The 19,798-nt window shown below is 38.7% G+C and overlaps 2 protein-coding genes across 2 annotated transcripts in view; both read left to right on the top strand.

Moving 5' to 3' along the window:
- LOC135223851 (beta-1,4-glucuronyltransferase 1-like) overlaps positions 1 to 19,798 on the top strand; it is a 358,962-nt gene that overhangs the window by 211,313 nt on the left and 127,851 nt on the right. The gene's annotated exons all lie outside the window — the stretch shown is intronic.
- LOC135224065 (uncharacterized) lies at positions 8,072 to 19,677 on the top strand (the record flags this gene model as incomplete). The annotated part of the gene is made up of 5 exons (XM_064262978.1): positions 8,072 to 8,551; positions 10,207 to 10,408; positions 13,220 to 13,325; positions 17,419 to 18,723; positions 19,548 to 19,677. Coding segments are annotated over 5 exons (2,223 nt in total), but the record flags the coding sequence as incomplete, so codon positions are not given.

The raw sequence follows: 19,798 nt of genomic DNA, 5'->3' as shown, positions 1-19,798 counted from the left end.
GAAATTCTTTTTTTTCTATTAATAAACAATTACTGAACTAACATTGATCATTCACTGGGGAAATACTTTGTGCGCTTATTCAGTTAATCACTGATACGTATTATCAGATAAATAGGATGACAATAATTGGAATAAAATATACTAACTGGCAACCCCATGAGTTTCTATAGAAGTACGATCAATTCTGAGATTTGTCGCTTCACTTCTGGAACTTACTGTACCATTATAATGAAAACCTTATAAATTGCAATTGCGTACGTCCAAATCAGCTGATAGAAGCGACCTAATTTGAAGTTTAAAGAAAGGTAAAGCTAAACTCATGAATAAAAAAAAATCATGTGCATAAAAATAAACCAAAGATTAGGGAATTATACCTGTATTATTATTATTATTATTATTACCATCGACTTGAAATTCAAAACTTGCTAAGAATATTGTGGTGTACATCAGCAAGAAGTAACAGAAGGTAAACGGGAAAACAGAAATAAGAGATCTCACTTATCAAAAAAAACAAAAAACAATGAATACATTAATAAATAGACAAAAATAGCTGGAAGCGAGCGAGCCAGCCAGCTTATGACGGTAAACAACGCTGATTTTTTTATCGAAGCTGAATCAGGTAAAAAAAAAATAAAGAAAAATAAAAAAAAGGTCGTTCTAGGATCTATTTTTATTGAAGGTTTATGGGATCGGTTGCAGCATCATCATTATTGCCCCTGCTCGTAAATCTTTACTTAAGTGTAAATAACGGTGTGTGTGTGTGTGTTTCTCTTAACTTTATTCTGACAAATCGCGAAGGATGTGCTTGAGATAATGTGCTACTGCAGTTTGCTTGTGTTGGATTTATATATATATATTATTATAATTATATAATATATATATATATATATATAGATATAATATATATATATATAAATATATATATCTATATATATCTATATATATATATATATCTATATATATATATATATATTATATATATATATATATCCTTATCGCTTCAAAGTTCTTCCTGATTCACCCTCCTGATTTCTCCTTATCTCTATATACCATCGTTCTTCGTCCTTATGTGAAATTCTTCCTTATACCTCCTAATCCTTATCCTTACAGTGCTACTCCTAATTCTTCCTAGTTCTTAGATGCCATTCTTCCTAATACTTCCTCATCCTCACAGCTTTCTTCCTTGTTCTTCCTCATTCACGGGTTTCTTCCTAATCCTCATCGTTCTAGCACTCTTCCTAATTCTTCCTCATCCTCACAGCTTTCTTCCTTGTTCTTCCTCATTCACGGGTTTCTTCCTAATCCTCATCGTTCTAGCACTCTTCCTAATTCTTCCTCATCCTTACAGCTTTCTTCCTTGTTCTTCCTGATCCTTCCAGCATTCCTCCTGATTCATCCCAATCCTCACAGCATTCTTCCTCATCCTCACAGCATCCTTCATATTTCTTCCTCATCTTCACAGTATTCTTCCTAATCCTTATCCCTACAACACTCTTCCTAAATCTTCCTTATCCTTCCAGCATTCCTCCTTATCTTCACAACATTTTTCCTAATCCTTATCCCTACAACACTCTTCCTAAATCTTCCTGATCCTTCCTATTTCTTCCTCATCTTCACAGTATTCTTCCTGATCCTTATCCCTACAACACTCTTCCTAAATCTTCCTTATCCTTCCAGCATTCTTCCTATTCCTCATCTTAACAATATTCTTCCTAATCCTCATCCTTCCAGCATCCTTCCTAAATCTTCCTTATCCTTCCAGCATCATTCTTCCTCATTCCAGCATTCCTCCTAATTCTTCCTGCTCCCTCTCCCGCCCACACCACCCACCGTCGGTACCCGAAATGCGCTAATTCATTATTCATGTAAAGCTGAGAAGAGAGAGAGAGAGAGAGAGAGAGAGAGAGAGAGAGAGAGAGCTGCTCCGGGAACCTCCATCGAGAAAAGCCTCAATTATCGCTTTCCTTTAACTGCAAGTCATAATTAAGATTTTTTTCCCCTTACCCCCCCTTTGATTCTGCTGCTGAAGCAGCTGCAGGTGCAGCTTTGCTCAGGTAGGAGGGGGAGGGGGAGGGGGAGGCAGGAGGAGGAGGAGGAGGAGGAGGAGGAGGAGGAGGAGGAGAAAAAAAATGGATATGAAAATTGGGGAAAAGATCAAAGGACGACTCTTCTTCGTCAGCAGAATAAATACTAACGTCTTGGCCCGAGGACTCGAGAGATCGTAGAAATATAATGTTTTTTTTTTTTTTTTTTTTTTTTTTTTTTTTTTGGTTTTTTTTTTTTTTTTTTGTTTCCCGTCCTTTTCTTCTTATTTCTTTGGGCGGGTAGGGAGGGTAGAGGGGAGGGGGGGGAGGGAGGAGGGGGGGGGGGGTGGAAAATCAAAACTTTCCTCCCCGCTCAGATTGAATCAGATTCCCGGGAAGTTCGCCGTGTTTATTTCATTTTTTCTTTTTTTTTAGTTTCAGCGGTTAGCTTATTATTTATTTTATTTATTTATCTATTTATTTTTAGTTTAGCTGGTGATGGGTAGTGCTTTATCTATATGTCTATATAGTGTACATATACGTATTATATATACCAATAATACATATATATATATAATATATATATATATATATTATACATATACATATTATTATAAATAAATAGATTATTATATATATATAATAATTATTATACAATATACAAATATATAGATATAATTATATAAATATAATATATATATATATTCGGGTTACAATATAAATTAATATATGAATATATACACACACATATAACACTTGTGTGTGTATATTATATATATATATATATATATATATATATATATATATATATATATATATATATATATGTACATAGAGAGAGAGAGAGAGAGAGAGAGAGAGAGCCTATCATGCATACAGGCTCCAATGGGCATTCAAGTCTGCATAACCGGTAAAAGTAAGACCGTCTTCTTACAAGAGAGAGAGAGAGAGAGAGAGAGAACCCAACCGTGAGAGAGAGAGAGAGAGAGAGAGAACCACCCCCACCACCACCAGCCAAAGCACCCGAGCATACATAAACAAAGGCGAAATGGCCCACTTGAAGGGGGGGGGGGTGGCGGGAGGGGGGGCGGGATGGCCTAGGGTGCCTTACATTTTAGGTAACCGGAGGCACTGGCCGGCCAAAAAGTCGAAAAAGAATAAAAAAAAGAGTATTGTAATATGTAAAATAGAAGGCGATTGCTTGTGTCTTCTTCGCCTGAAGGAAGGTAAAAATTTAAAGGGAACATTGTAAGAAAATAAATAAATAAATAAGTAAATAAATAAAAAATGCGATTGATAATATCTTTCGAAGTAATTCCATACTGGAAGCTTGAATTTCAAGTCAGTGGCCCCTGTAGTGTGCTTGGTCCATGTGAATAGTTCATTTTCTGATTAATAGATAATAATAATATTACTTTTATAAGAGGTCCACAATAATGAAAAATGTTGAGAGTTCTTGTATAATTTAAAAAAACTTTACAAAGCCTTATCATTCATTTGGACTGAAGATGAACCTAGGGAAGGGTTCGAAAGCTTTGTAAAGGGTTTTTAAATTATACGCGAACTCGCAATATTTTTTATTACTGTGGACCTCTTAGAACATTATATATACTCTCGCGATAGAGTTTTTCCCAAATAATATTATTACTATCATTATTATGTAGACACTTCAACTCCATTCCATTCAATACTGCTATTTCTACCCTTTCAAACTGGCACTGCGCACGCGCATTCAGGCAATGAGAGCTTTCAGCTAAATACCAGACATTTTTTCAAACAGCCTTTGATACTGAGACTCGCTTCTTATCTGGGATTTATATACCTCATAATTGTATTTTTTTTTATTCTTCTTCATTTTACTTTCGTCAACTTTTTTTTTAGATGGCTTGAGAAATGCACTGATGGACGTGCATTCGACGATGATTTACAGGTGACTTTAAATGTTGCATTTTTAAACAAATTCTGGTTCAAAGACTGTAAATGCACAATTTTTCAGGATGCTGAATTATTCAGGGCTGGATATCCATGCGTAACTTGATAGACCGTACCGTTCATTTTAATGGAATTATAGACGAATATTTTTTAGTAGATGTGATACACTTTAAACATACGTTAAAAAAAATCTGCAAAACTAAAACAAAATATTCTGTAAATTTCAAAAATAGTATAAATATAGTCTTCATAACATGAAGATGAGGTATATCAATATAGTCCACAGGAGTAAAGAGAATAATAGATTCTGGTAGCTCGATAATTTCGCCTCTCACCAGGCCTCTTCAAGAGCTTTATTTTAACTAAAAATACAACAACACCTATATCTCGACATCTATTCAATCAAAGTTATTGAAATTCACTTCCAAAACATCTTTTACTGTGCTAAACAAATGCCCAAAGTTCCAGGAGTCTAAATACAATATTTGTGTCGGTTGTCACCCCTCTTAAGCAGTTTGATTGATTACTGCATTTCTGAAGGACGCTTCCAGTTTTTTTTTTTACTGAAATGCACAACAAATCTAAGCTATATGCAAGTTTTGTAATGCAAGTCATTTTTTTGTAATACAAGTAGCCTTCTTGCTTATGCCTGATGATTTTGTAGCGATCGTATAGATCTACAGGTGTGAATCTTTATTATTCAATGCACTTTCAGTTGTTCAGTTACACTTCACTCATGAAATGATAAATTATTTTATATTAATCAAAATCTAATATTATGAGACTTCACTCTTCAGATGTTCAGTCCAACTTCAGTCATGAAATGATAAATTGATTTTCTCTCATTAAAATCTTATATTGGGAGACTTCACTCAAATCTTGAAAGATTATTTAGCCTGTAGCAAGAGTTTCCAAGACAATTCAATACCCCAGGACCGTTTTCCAGTATTCAATGCCACGAAATGAACGGAATTGAATGCCAATATTTCTACGGGAAACAGAACACGGAATATGGAGATTGAAAATATACATTTAGAGATTAGGGAGGATTGTTCAGAGAGCCAATACAGTGATTTTTTTTTCTACAGTATTGTTTACACTTCCCTATAAAGAAGATAATTCCACAGGTTTGAACATTTCAGAGCGGATATAGACGATTATAATCATTTTTAAACTTAAAATAGAAAAGGGGTGATATAATTTCTTTTGCTAAAAAAAATGATTTTATCCTTGACAATAATAATAATTATAATAAACCAAAACGTGACGTTGATTGACAAAGTCAAGAAGAAAGTATCACTCATTGATGTCGCAATACCATGGGACACCAGAGTTGAAGAGAAAGAGAGGAAAAAAGTGGATAAGTATCAAGACCTGAAAATAGAAATAAGAAGGATATGGGATATGCCAGTGGAAATTGTACCCATAATCATAGGAACACTAGGCACGATCCCGAGATCCCTGAAAAGGAACCTGGAAAAACCAGAGGCCGAAGTAGCTCCAGGGCTCATGTAGAAGAGTGTGTTCCTAAAAACAGCGCACATATAGTAAGAAAAGTGATGGATTCCTATGGAGGCAGGATGCAACCCGGAACCCGACACTCTTAAATACTGTTAAAAAGAATGGCAGAATTAAGCGAGTTGATTTTATATATTGTTTTTTCTATTTTCCTTACAATTCGCTTCTCAGGCTCAGCGATGTTTCTGAGTAACTGACCAATATTCATATTGGGAATTTTCAAAAATCATAAATGCTGAAGGTAATTTTTTATTGGAACAGGATATCTGGTCCAGGTCAAGCAGGGGTCGTCGTCAGTGCTGGTATTATTCCGTAGGCGTAGTTCAGTTCGGTGCCGGGTTCGTCTTCGGTTTAAGGGCTGGTATTGGTGCTGGTATAGCTGGTATATCTGGTATTACGTAACGTTTCGACCTTCTCGCAGGTCATCCTCGAACGAGTCGTTTGAAGAGACTGTAGCAAGAAAGTCTGTGGGGCGGTATTTATAGCGGCTCGGACCTAGAGTTGCATTCTCATTGGTCTGGCCGGTCTTGGACGAAGTCGTGGATCTCTCCTCGAAGGTCTCGGGGATTCTCTCGTGCGAGCGCCACAGTAGTGTGCCTGGGGATGAACGACAGGAATTCCGTCCGTAGCAGGAATCCTGTCATCCCGTGGGGGCTCCTAACTATCTGGTATTGTCGGGGGGTCGTTCGCTGCTCTCCGGGCGGCGGTGGAAAGGAGGGCCCTCTCACACTGCTCCTCCTGGAATGATACACACAACGAGTTGGAGCGCGCCGCCCAGGTCCTCATCGACAACGGACACACCAATCGTGCTGTTGATGAATCTATAAGGAAAAATATGGAATCCTGGTACCACCAGGAACCCCACCCCGATGTTGCAGAGCCCATCAAGCTGTTCTACAAGGGACACTTCCACCGGAGGTACAAGGAGGACGAACAAGCCCTCAAAAAGATCATCGACGAAAACGTCAGCCCCGCCGACCTAGACAAAAATATCAAGTTAATTATCTATTATAAAACGAAGAAGACGAGCAGCCTGGTGATGAGAAACAACCCTTCGGCGCCCCTGCAGGATCCCTTGAAGAAGACAAGTGTGGTCTACCGTTACACATGCCCCGTCCGAGGATGCCTCGGCAAATACGTCAGTATGACCTCCATGCGTTTCTCCAAGCGAATCTCCTGCCACGCTCAAGAAGGAGCCATCTTCAACCACGCCAGGACTGCTCATAACAAACGGATAAAGAGAAATGATATTATTCCTAATATCGAAATAATAGACCAGAAAACGGATCCCCGACGTCTGCGCCTCTTAGAAGCCCTCCATATAGGCAAGGAGAAACCAAATCTTAACATCACCCAAGAAACGTTTCTCCTTCCCACCGCCGCCCGGAGAGCAGCGAACGACCCCCCGACAATACCAGATAGTTAGGAGCCCCCACGGGATGACAGGATTCCTGCTACGGACGGAATTCCTGTCGTTCATCCCCAGGCACACTACTGTGGCGCTCGCACGAGAGAATCCCCGAGACCTTCGAGGAGAGATCCACGACTTCGTCCAAGACCGGCCAGACCAATGAGAATGCAACTCTAGGTCCGAGCCGCTATAAATACCGCCCCACAGACTTTCTTGCTACAGTCTCTTCAAACGACTCGTTCGAGGATGACCTGCGAGAAGGTCGAAACGTTACGTAATACCAGATATACCAGCTATACCAGCACCAATACCAGCCCTTAAACCGAAGACGAACCCGGCACCGAACTGAACTACGCCTACGGAATAATACCAGCACTGACGACGACCCCTGCTTGACCTGGACCAGATATCCTGTTCCAATAAAAAATTACCTTCTGCATTTATGATTTTTGAAAATTCCCAATATGAATATTGGTCAGTTACTCAGAAACATCGCTGAGCCTGAGAAGCGAATTGTAAGGAAAATAGAAAAAACAATATATAAAATCAACTCGCTTAATTCTGCCATTCTTTTTAACAGTATTTGCCTGAAAGAGGGTCTTCTACCAAAATAATAATAATAATATTTTCCCTATTTTGAACATTTCAAAGCAAATAATAGACGGCAATTATAATCAGACATAAGTAACGTTCAAGTTCATCCGTAGAAAATAGGAGATATAATTACTATTATTTAAAAAAATTGAAATCCCGTGGTCTGAAAAAAAAACGTGACCTAAGTGATGTTCAAGTTCATCCTAAGAGATAAAATATCAGCCCTTCTATAGCATTGCCTCTACTTGTTATAATTATTGAAACTGACTACTATAGTAGATTCACATTAACCGTGCATCTGATGTCTAGGGCAGTCCCTTACAACGCTCTTGATTGGCTGTTGATAAGCCAATCATAGGGCTGGAAACTCCCAGTCTCTCTCGAGAGTTCACATAAGCAGGATGTATGTTCCGAGCTCTCCTGAGGGATACTTTTGAAAGGAGAGGTGGATCATACATCCTGCCTATGTGAACTCTCGAGAGAGACTGAGTTTCCAGCGCTGTGACTGGCTTATCAACAGCCAATCAGGAGCGTCGTAAGGGACTGGCCAAGACATCAGATGCACGGTTGATGTGAATCTACTATAACCGCCTTCTCCTGCAACTTCCACCTGTGTATTAACGACTCCGCTGACCCAGCAGATCCCGCGGACTGGACGAAATCGCCGCAACTGAGCGAGAGCACAGCGTGGGACGGTAACCTGGATCTTCAGGAGAGCAGAAGACACCAGTCCGCCACCCCTTCTTCTTCTTCGTCTTCTTCCTCCCCTCCCACTTCTTCTTCCTCTCCTTCCCCTCGCCCTGCGACCGCCGCCGCCGCCGCCATCCTCCCCTCCTCGGAATCGCACCCTGCCTCCTCCTCCTCCTCCTCCTCTTCCCACTATTCCTCCTCTCGCCCCCTCCGCCCTCTGTCCACCCTCGGATCCCGACAACCTGGCCTCTTCCAGCGGCCTCCGACGGTGCTCCCCTCCTCCTCCTCCTCCTCCCCCTCCTCCTTCCCGTGCTTCAGCCAAATCATCGGCGGGCCTCCTGCAGCGCCTTCGCCCGTCATCAGGGAGCCGTCGGCTGTAAAGGTGAGTTTTTTTTTTTTTTTTTTTTTTTTTTCCAGAGGGTGGACGGATGGAATGGAATGGAATCCGACGTGTGTCGCTGGAATGATGACCGCGATCTGTCTGGCGGAAAAGGTGGGGGGTGTGGGGGCGTTTTGTATTTGGGGGTCATGGGGACGCGTTTTTTGTTCGAAATGTCTTACGTCATGACCTGGATATGTTTCAGCTTTATATTACGTGATATAACAAACGCTTACTACACACATACTACATATGTTGGCGACTATTACACAGACAAGGTTCCATGCACAAGGACTAAATTAAATAAATGTATTTCAGCTTTATATTTTACATTTTAAAATAAGAAAACAAATTTGTTTAGAGAAGGTGGGAAGATTTTAAATTAGGGAGCTTTATTTTACTGTGGGTGGGGACACGAAAAACAATTTAAATCAGTGTTGTTGTTTTTTCTAACGGTAGGTGGGGACACGAAACACATTTTAAATCAGAGTGCTTTTTTTTAACGGTGGGTGGGGACACGAAAACCAATTAAAATAAGTTTTTTTCACGGTAGGTGGGGACACGAAAATTTGTTAAATCTGGGTTTTCTTTTTTTTTACGGTGGGTGGGGACACGAAAAACATTTTGAATCAAGATACATTTTACTGGGGAAGTGGGAACACGATAAACATTGTAAATCAAGATACTTTTTATTGGGGAACGTGGGAACACGAAAAACACTTGAAATTAATTTACTTTGTTTTTACAGAGAGTGGGGACACGAAAAACATTGTAAATAAGGATACTTTGTTTTTACCTTGGGTGGGGGACACGAAAAACATTAAATCCAGATAATTTTTATTGGGGAAGGTGGGGACACGATGAACATTTTAAACCAAGATAATTTTATTGGGAGAAGGTGGGGACACGAAAAGCATATCAAATAAAGATACTTTTCATTGGGGAAGGTAGGAACACGAAAAACATTTGGGTGGGAAGCTTGAAAACAATTCAATTCACAATCCTTTTTTTGTGGGGGTGGGGGGTGGTTATTTTTTGGAAGGTGGGGACATGGAAAACACTTTAAATAGCAAACGCTTACTCACAAACACTCAAATACATACATACACAAATTACTTTTCACTGGAGAAGGTGGGAAACCTAAAAACAGTTTAATTCAGGATCCATTATGGGGAGTTTTAAAAAAGGTGGGGACATGGAAAACAATTTAAATAACAAACGCTTACTCACAAACACTCACATACATTATACATAAATACGTTTTATTTTTCGGAAGGTCGGGACACGGAAGACATTTTTGAAAATAACAAACGCTTACTCACAAACATTCACATACATACATAAATTTTATTTTTCGGAAGATAGGGACACGGAAAACATTTTTAAAAACAACAAACGCTTACCCACAAACACCCAAATATATACATACACCAAACACCATGACAGAAAAAAAAAAAAAAAAAAATGGTGGGGTGGTGGGGAAATGGAAAAAATTTAAATAACAAACACTCACAAACACTCAAATACACACATACATACACAAACAACCATGACACAAACACGACTCCACGCACAAGGCATAGGACGCATATAGGACTCCATGACGACCCTGTATCCTCCTCCACCTCCTCCTACATCCGATATTCCTCTGCGGACAGGTGTGCGTCGACCTCGACTCCACGCGATGGTACAAGCCCCCCCGCCCGCCCAAGGACTCGGTGACCGTCGGTGACGACCCAAGGGCTGCTGCTGCTGCCGCGGAGGAGGAAGAACCCCTGCTTAAGGGCGAGGACGAGGAAGGGTCCGGCGGACAGCCCCCCCATCCCCCCTGGCTTCTTCAGTCTCTTTCTCAGACACAAGGTGAGACCCGGGGTGGTTTGGGGAGAGAGAGAGAGAGAGAGAGAGAGAGAGAGAGAGAGAGGAGAGAGAGAGAGAGAGGGGACTGGTTTGGGTTTTGTCGGGTCGCCTAAGTTCGTGTTCCCTTCTTTCGTTGGGGGGGTGGGGGGGTGGGGGGGGGAGGAAGAAGAGGATAATGAAGAGAGGGGGGAGGGGGGAGGGGGATGATGAAGAGAGGAGGAGTAGGAGGAGGATGAAGAAGAGAGAGAGAGAGAGAGAGAGAGAGAGAGAGAGAGAGAGAGAGAATGTATTCTGATTTGATGTTTTTTTTGTGTGTGTGTCTCCGCAGCTTTCACAAAATCAAAAAACTATCCTGATTAAAAATACTCTTCTTGTCCCCACCCCCCAACCACCCCACCTTTCATAAAAAAAAAATTGCGTTGTGATTTAAATTGTTTGTATTTTTCTCAGCAGTCGTAGAAAAAATAGAAAAAAGTATTAAGATTTAAATTGTTTTTCGTGTCTTCAGAGATCACAAAAAAAAAAAAATTATGATTTGAAATGTTTATCAAATCCTCAGCTACCATAACAGAAACGAAAACGAAAAAGAGTATCTTGATTTAAAAGTTTTGTGTGTGTGAGTGTGTGTGTGTCGCCAGCTTTCATAACAACAAAAAAGTATCTTGAATTAAAATATCTTTTCTCATATCTCCAACTTTCGTAAAAAAAAATTAAATGAATTAAAAATATCCTGATTTAAATTTTTTTTTTCGTGTCCCTAACTTCCGTCAGAAAAACAAACCAAGTACCGTGATTTAAAATGCTTTCCCTGTCCCCACCTTCTGATGGAAAACAAAAATGCATCCTTATTTAATATGTTGTTAGTGTTCCCAGCTTCTGTAGAAAAAAAAAAACCTGATTTAAAGTGTCTTCCTACCTACCTACAAAAAAAGAAAAAAAAAAAAAAAAAAAAAAAAAATCCTGATTTAAAAATGTTTTTCATCTTCTTACCTAAAAAAATAAAAATGTGTCTTGATTTAAAGATGTTTTTCGTGTTCTTATCTTCCGAAAAACATAATTATCTAGACTGTCGTATTACCACCCTCCTCCCCAAAAGAGCATCTTGATTTAAAATGTTTTTTTTAGTGTTCCCACATTCCGTAAAAGAAAAAAAAAAACATTTAAAATAGTTTTCATATTCCCAGTTTCCAAAAAAAAAAAGTAGGATCCTGATTTAAAATGCTTTCTGTGTCCCTCACCTACTGAAAAAAAAGTTTCTAAACCAAATTTTCATGAGTTGATGTCTTCTTTCTGGAAATGGTTTATTCAACGTATGAAAAAACCAGGAAAGTATCAGCCAATAAATTCAAGAATGGGGAACAATGCAGAAGATGCAGAGAGAGAGAGAGAGAGAGAGAGAGAAGAGAGAGAGAGAGAGAGAGAGATAAGGGTGGGGGGAGGGCCACACTTCATTAATTAATGATGAAAATTAAGTTATATTTGGACCATTATTGACATAATTAATGACAGCACTGGAGAAAACACATCCCACAACTCAGAGTACAAAAAAAAAAAAAAAAAAAAAAAAATGAGCGAGGGAAATCAATAGACGATTCGGTTGAAGTTGAGCTGTTGAGAAAATGAAATAAAATACAAATCCCCCCCACCCACCCCTTTTTTTAACCTTATTTCCCTCTTAAAGGAAGCTTTATCAATATTCTTATCATTGACATGATTTTATATAATTTTTTTTGCTCATAAACAAAAATGCCTTCTTTTTTTATTATGTTTCCCTCCCAAAAAAAAGCCTTATCCGTATTCTTATCACTGACAAAACTCAATACGGAAATATAAAAATATGATCACAGATTCGCCGTGACAGCTGTAAGACAATTTATTTCCTTGACTAAAAAACAAAACAAACGCTCATTAACCCCCGTACGAAATTTAAACATCCCCGTAAGCTGAAATTTGTTATAAGCACGTTTCCAATAAACTATCAATTAATTCGACTTAACCAAAAAACTTGAAATATGCAAAGAGAAATATATACGTAGATCAATTTTAAAGATCGTTATCTGCCCATCCCATGAAAGCACTTAAAAGTAGGAGCTATATAGACACTATGGAAACTATAATACACATTTGGAGCTCTGACCCATTTTCAAAAGATGCCCTGAATATTTTTACTGATTGTTACTGACTTAACCAATACTACACCAGGTCACGGCCCTCAAATTCGACAGATCTACATTATGGGGAATCGAAAACAGGTTATTGTAGTTTGATCGATTTTCGATCAAACTGTAATGACTATAGTCATTATACTATTGTGTTTGGGGTTGGCTTGAGTGATTTTTTGAGAAATTACGCGAGTTTTTTAATTTTTTAATTTTATATTTTTTAGGAACGTTGAAGGTAAAAGCAGATTTTCTTTTAATCCAAAGTTGGTGAAACATTTCGAATATATAATATATATATATATATATATAATATATCATATATATACTATATATATATAGATTTAAAATATTTAAAATAAAAGAATATAATCAATGTTTGCGAAACATTCTGAAATCCTGACCCACGAAAAAAATAAATAAATAAAAATCAACAATATTTCTATCATATACGTTACAAAATAAGAGAGAGACATTTGTCAAGCTTTTTACTGCAACAACAAACATGACACTCCCTGCTTGGGAAGCGAACGCATCGTGTTAAGCTTGAAAAAAAAACACCAGCTTATATTAGTACTTCCGAAGCTTTCCTTCATAACTGACAAAAGCTTTTTTTTTTTCTCTCTCTGTGTGCGCTCTCTACTATACTCCGCAGAGGACCGGGGAGGCCTGGGTTTTGCTCGGATGCGCATAAAAGCCGAAAAAGACAAGATGACGATGAGGAGCGAAGCCATGCGCTACTGGCGATCAATCCATAACAAGTAGGTGTTTCTTTGCTACTACTACTACTACTACTACTACTAATACTTCTATCAGTAATACTACTATCAATAGTACTGCCGCTTATACCACTACTATAACTAATCACTGATATAATACTATACGACTGCTGTCACTCATGCTATTACTATATCACTAATAACACTTCTACTACTACTACTACTACTACTACTACTACTACTACTACTACTATCAATAGTACTGCCATTGCTGCCGCTTATACTACTAATACTAGTATTATTATCACTTATAATACTACTATCACCAATACTACTATTATTACTGCCACTAATAATACTACTACTAATAGCACCAATAATACTATTATTATCACTAATAATACTACTATCACAAATACTACTACTATTACCATCTCTAATACTACTACGATATCTATCACTCATAATAATATTACTATCACTCAAATACTACTACTACTACTACTACCACCAATAATAGTACTACTCTTATTGTCACTAATACTCTCACTAATGCTACTACTAATACAGCTAAATTCATACATAAAAGTAGGTTTCTATTTGCTATTACTAATACTACTACTAATATTACAACTACTATCACTAAAACTACCACTACTACTATCACTAATGCTAGTATTATTACTGTCAATAATACTGCTACTAATATTACAACTACTATCACTAATACTGTCACTACTATTACTAATACTGTCACTACTATTACTACTACTATCTCTAATGCTATTATTATTACTACTTCTATCACTAATACTGCTGCTAATATTACTACTAATATCACTAATACTGCTACTAATATTACTACTTCTATCACTAATACTGCTGCTATTACTACTAATATCACTAAAACTGATACTAATATTAATACTACTATCACTAATAATACTACTAATAATACGACTACTACTACTACTACTATAACTAATACTACTACTACTACTATCACTAATACTTCCACTACTATTCCTACTACTATCACTAATGCTAGTAATGGCACCGCTGATGACGCAACTATCGCTATCAACGCTTCACTGCAGCCGCTTCTCAAATGTCAGCCCACCGCTTCCGCAGACTAAACAGTCAGTACTACTACTACTACTAATACTTATACTACTACTACTACTACTACTACTACTACTATTAATACCGCTACTGATTGAGGCTACTATCGCTAACGTTAAACGCTTTCGCTGGTCATGTTACGCTTTTTCGCTGCAGTATATAATTATTAGCTTTCAAAATCTCGGCAGTAGCGCTTCTCCGCGCACTCAAGATTCAACAGCCATGCAGCTCCTATGAATTTGTCTCTATAGTTTTCGACCGTCTTTCTTTTGGCAGATGTATTGATTGTGTGTCGTGTGTTTGTCTGTTTTCATGTTTATCTTCCATTGCACTTGGTCTCAAGAATGCTTAAGGCTTTATTTCGGAATTGTGGTGATAATGAAACGAATATTTTTTCATGTTTATTTCACCTAGTCAAGAATGCTTCAGTCTTATAATTCAGAATTGTGGTGATAATAAAACGAATATTTTTTTTATGTTTATCTATTACATCTGATCAAGAATGCTAAGGCTTTATTTCTGAATTGTTGTAATAATAATACGAATATTTTTTTATGTTTATTTGTTGCGCCTGGTCTCAAGAATGCTTAAGGCTTTATTTCGGAATTGTGGTGATAATAAAACGAATATTTTTTTATGATTATCTATTGCACCTGGCCAAGAATGCTTAAGGTTTTATTTCAGAATTATGCCAATATCAAAAGGAACATCTATATTCAGTTATTTTTTTCTCAATTATTTTCATGATTTCCAAATGGGCTTTGAAATTGAAGGAATTGTGTGTGTGTGTTTTTTTTTTTTTTGTTGGGGGGGTTGGGGTGGGGGTTGGGGAGAGGGCAGCTGCAAAAATTATGGAATGATTTCCAAAAGGTCTTTTAAATTGATGTTAAGTGTTATCCTGTTCCAATTCTATCACAAACTTGTGCAGGATAATACAATGAAAAATATTTTTATCTATTTACTATTATCCTTTTTTTTTTTTTTTTTTTTTTTTTTTTTGCTCAAAAGGTGTCACGCTTTCCATAAAAGGCTTTCATGTTGTCAATCCGTTTTTATTGTCCGAATTCTATCACTTTTCATTTCTTGACTTTAGGGATGATGACGAACGGGAAACGGGATTAGAGTTAGTGGACGCCAAAATTCGGGGTCACGTGAATTAACAAATCTGTCCAAGAAAAAAAAATGTTGTTCATGGTATTTTTTTGGCTAATTCTGTTTTTATTTTCTTATTCTTAGAACGAGTTCAGCGATGGAGTGCAATTTGATTTTGAGATAAGAATATCTCATCAGTCCTGTCAGGGATTTGCTTAGATGCAAGTTAGTTGCCGACAAAGTGTATATTTCTCCTTTAAAATAAATCCAGCTGACTGGAAGCCCACGAATCTCAATACATATAGAGTATGTGTATAATATACTTTTTTCTCTCTTTTTGTGACCAGGCAATAGCCTCAATAAAGGCGAAAGCCCTTGGTATTGACTGACTTCCTACCTATCACTTTTCAGTGGTAATTCGCTTTATATATATGTATATATATATATATATATATATATATATATATATATATATATATATATATTAAACCGATATCTAACAGAAATTTTCTTGTAACTAACGTAGAAATTTACCACAGTAAAATTCTCGCCTGAAGGTGAATTTCCAGTGATGTGTGGCCACTGTAACAAAGTCTTCTATTGTAACATTCAATTCGAGTTAAATCACATCCTGTTTTGTTCTACGTTACGAGCAAAATGTAGGTGAAACTAAGGTTTACCCGTGAAACTTTAAAGAAACTGCCCATTTCCAGATTCCAGGAACGCTGGATCGATCCATTCCAGAAACCATCGGCCAAAATTTGAGAAAACTTTGAATAACTGACGTCTACAAATAAAGCAAGGCGTGATCCGACCTCCAACTTGCTCGGGCAGCGTGCTAAAATCTACTGTCAAATGGAGAGTTGTTTCACCAGTGCAAATTAAAATAAATACGTTACATTTTATTAGAATTAATTTTTCTGTGCTGTTTAACAGGCGCATCATTTATTTATTTTTTAATTTTCTTTCTAATAAATAAATCGTAAATATCCTATCCTAAAATTCCTGTGTCTTTAACTCAACGCGAAACACCTTTTTTCAGACCTTTTTTTTAAGCTTTTCCATAGAGCTTTCCTGACCCACCCAACAAGAACAACAATGAAGTAGTTTGTAGGCTTTACTCCCCCAATAAGCGAAAATTAAATAAAGAAATACCAGGGTAATACTTGGGGTGGCGGCATTATTCTAGGGCACTAACAAAATACGATTGAGAAAATAATAGTGGAGTACTTATAACGTACTAATCGAGGGCACTGAATGAATGAAACTCAAACGGTGAAGAAATTGAATAACAGAGATAACTGTCAATAAAATGAATGATAAAGATACCTGTAAAGAGAGAGCTTGAAGTTGATGAATTCTCATTGGAATAATAAGAAAAAGAGGGACATCTTAGCAGCTTCAGAGAACAGAGAAGGGCCAAAATTTCAAAACCTGAAGCACAATAAACGTGTGAAATCTCATCATTAAATTTCAGGAAATCTAAGATTGCATGCAGATCTGACTAACAGTCTTAATTCAAGGGAGTTTCTTTTGACAGATTTTCATAATTATCTTACCTTAATGGAGTTTTAATAATAATAACAATAATAACAACAGATATGTATATATTCATATACATACATATATATATATATATATATATATATATATAATATATATATATATATATATATATATATATATATATATATACATATAATAAATAAATGTATATTTATTGCTTTAAACTGCTGGGCAAATAATTCCCTCATCCAGGCTGAGTGTACTTAGAGAGCCTTTGCAAAGAATTCACTTAAAAGAATAATAATAATAATAATAATAATCCAGCCATCATTACTGAAGTATCTCTCCATCTCTCTCCTGTCCTCTCCCACCTCTCTCCCTCTCTCCCCCCTTCCCGATCCCCTCCCCTCCGCAGGTACTCGCTTCTCAATGGCTTCAGCCGGCAGCGGCGCTCAGCCATGGCCAAGAAGCAGCGGCAGCGCATAAAGGACCGTAACAACATGTCCATCTTCTTCGTGCTGGTGTTCCTGCTGGTGTTCATCGTGATCCTGATCGCGGAGGTGTTCTTCATCGACGAGCACCGCACCGGCATGCTCTTCATGGGCAAGAGGCCCTCCGACTTCGACCCGATGGGCGACATCCCGGACTACTTCATGGACGACAAGAAGCTCGTGGGGCAGCTCGAGATCGACACCTACCGGCGGCAGGAGCTGTCGGTGAAGGGCAAGACGGGCAACAACGAGGAGCGCTTCTTCAGGAAGAACGTCGACGAGACCCACCTCATGGCCAGGGTCACGGGCAACATCGTCAAGTCCGTGCACGGCATCACCAAGGTGGACTGGCTCAAGATGCTGGGCCTGAAGGAGGTCGAGTACTACGGCCAGAACAGCTCGGCGACGGACGCCCACTGGGTCCCCGTCTACCACACGAAGCACAAGTTCTACGTCTACTCCGCCTACTACGACGACCGCAAGGGCAGGATCATCCGGGTCATAGGCACCACGCAGACCAAGAAGAGCGACCGCGTCTGGTGCAAGTACTGGTACTCGAACTCCAGCACGCTCATCGTCAACGGCGCCATCAAGATCATCCGGGAGAACTGGAACCTCAAGTACTCCGCCTGCTTCATCGCCTGCCCCCTCACCATCTACAAGAACGGCAAGCAGCCCATCCCGCCCCCGGAGAGCGTCTCCGTCATGGCCGACCCGGGCGGGAACGCCACCAACAAGCTGCGGGTGATGAACCTCGACGTCAACAAGGACGAGGTGAAGAACGGCTTCGCCGTGTGCGTGAAGCCCTTGCACTTCGACTACAACAACATCAACCAGATGATCGAGTTCATAGAGCTCAACAAGATCCTCGGGGTGGAGCACTTCACCCTGTACAACCACACCATAGGGAAGGACGTGGACTGCATCCTGAAGAGGTACTCGGACCTGGGACTGATCAACATCCTGCCGTGGAAGCTGGACATCAAGTCGCAGAAGGAGATCAGGACGGAGGGGCTGTTCGCCGCCCTCAACGACTGCCTCTACCGGTACATGTACCAGTACAAGTACATCCTCATGATCGACCTGGACGAGTACATCGTGCCCCACACGAACACCAGCCTGCCGGAGTTGCTGAGGTACCTCCACACGAAGGCCGACGCCAAAAAGATAGGGGCCATCAGCTTCCAGAACTCGTTCTTCTACCTGCAGTGGCCCGATGACCCCAGCAGGTGAGTCGAGTGGCTTTTGTTTGGTTGATAACATGAAGGTTTTGTTTGGTTGATAACATGAAGGTTTTGGTTGGTTATTGGCATAATGGTTTTGTTTGGTTGATAACATGGTGACGTTGTTTGGTTGATAACATGAAGGTTTTGTTTGGTTGATTACATGATGGTTTTGTTTGGTTACTGGCATAATATTTTTGTTTGGTTGATAGCATGAAGATTTTGGTTGGTTGATAACATGAAGGTTTTGTTTAGTTGATAACATGGTTTAGTTTGGTTGATAACATGGTGGCGTTGTTTGGTTAATGGCACGATGGTCTTCTTAGTTTGGTAACTAAAATTAAGGAACAGTAATCGAGGTTTTTGGTCAAGTGTAATGAACTGTCTATTTAGTCACAGCTTTGGAATGACAGAGAGAGAGAGAGAGAGAGAGAGACTGACACTCACGCTCTAATCGACTCTTAAGAAATACATTGCCAAGTTGGTCTGTAAACGTTTCCCATTATGCAATGCAATCAGTAGCAGAAAACACAAACAAACATATGGGAAACTTTAAAGCCCTATGCTCCACTGTATGTGTGCAATCAGTTGAAAAAACAAGCACAAACAAACATCAGATAACCTTTAGGGCTCCATAAGAATGTCCTAAGTTCCACAATCATGATTTTGAGAGCCAATGAACATCAACAGTAAGATAGTTCCTCGTCCCACAATCATGATTTTGTGAGGCAGAGGCAACAACAGAACAACAACAGTTACCGTATTTCACCCGTTCTAATTTTCCTTTATATAATTCTCTCTCTCTCTCTCTCTTTTTCCCGGAACGGCAGCGCCTCCCTGCCGCCCTTGGTGACCCTGAGGAAGACCAGACGTCGCCAGAGGTTCCTACCGCACAAGCAGAGATCGAAGTACATCGCAGTGACGCCCTTCGTCGTGGAAGCAGGTGAGATGAATGAATGAATAAATAAATAAGTGTGTATATAATATATATATATATATATATATAGATATATATATATATGTATATGTATATATATATATATATATATATATATATATATATATATATATATATATAATG

This window comes from Macrobrachium nipponense, chromosome 10, assembly GCF_015104395.2.
Source record: "Macrobrachium nipponense isolate FS-2020 chromosome 10, ASM1510439v2, whole genome shotgun sequence".
Lineage (NCBI taxonomy): Eukaryota > Metazoa > Arthropoda > Malacostraca > Decapoda > Palaemonidae > Macrobrachium > Macrobrachium nipponense.
Note: the sequence above shows the minus strand (reverse complement) of the source record. Positions and strands in the feature narration are given on the sequence as shown.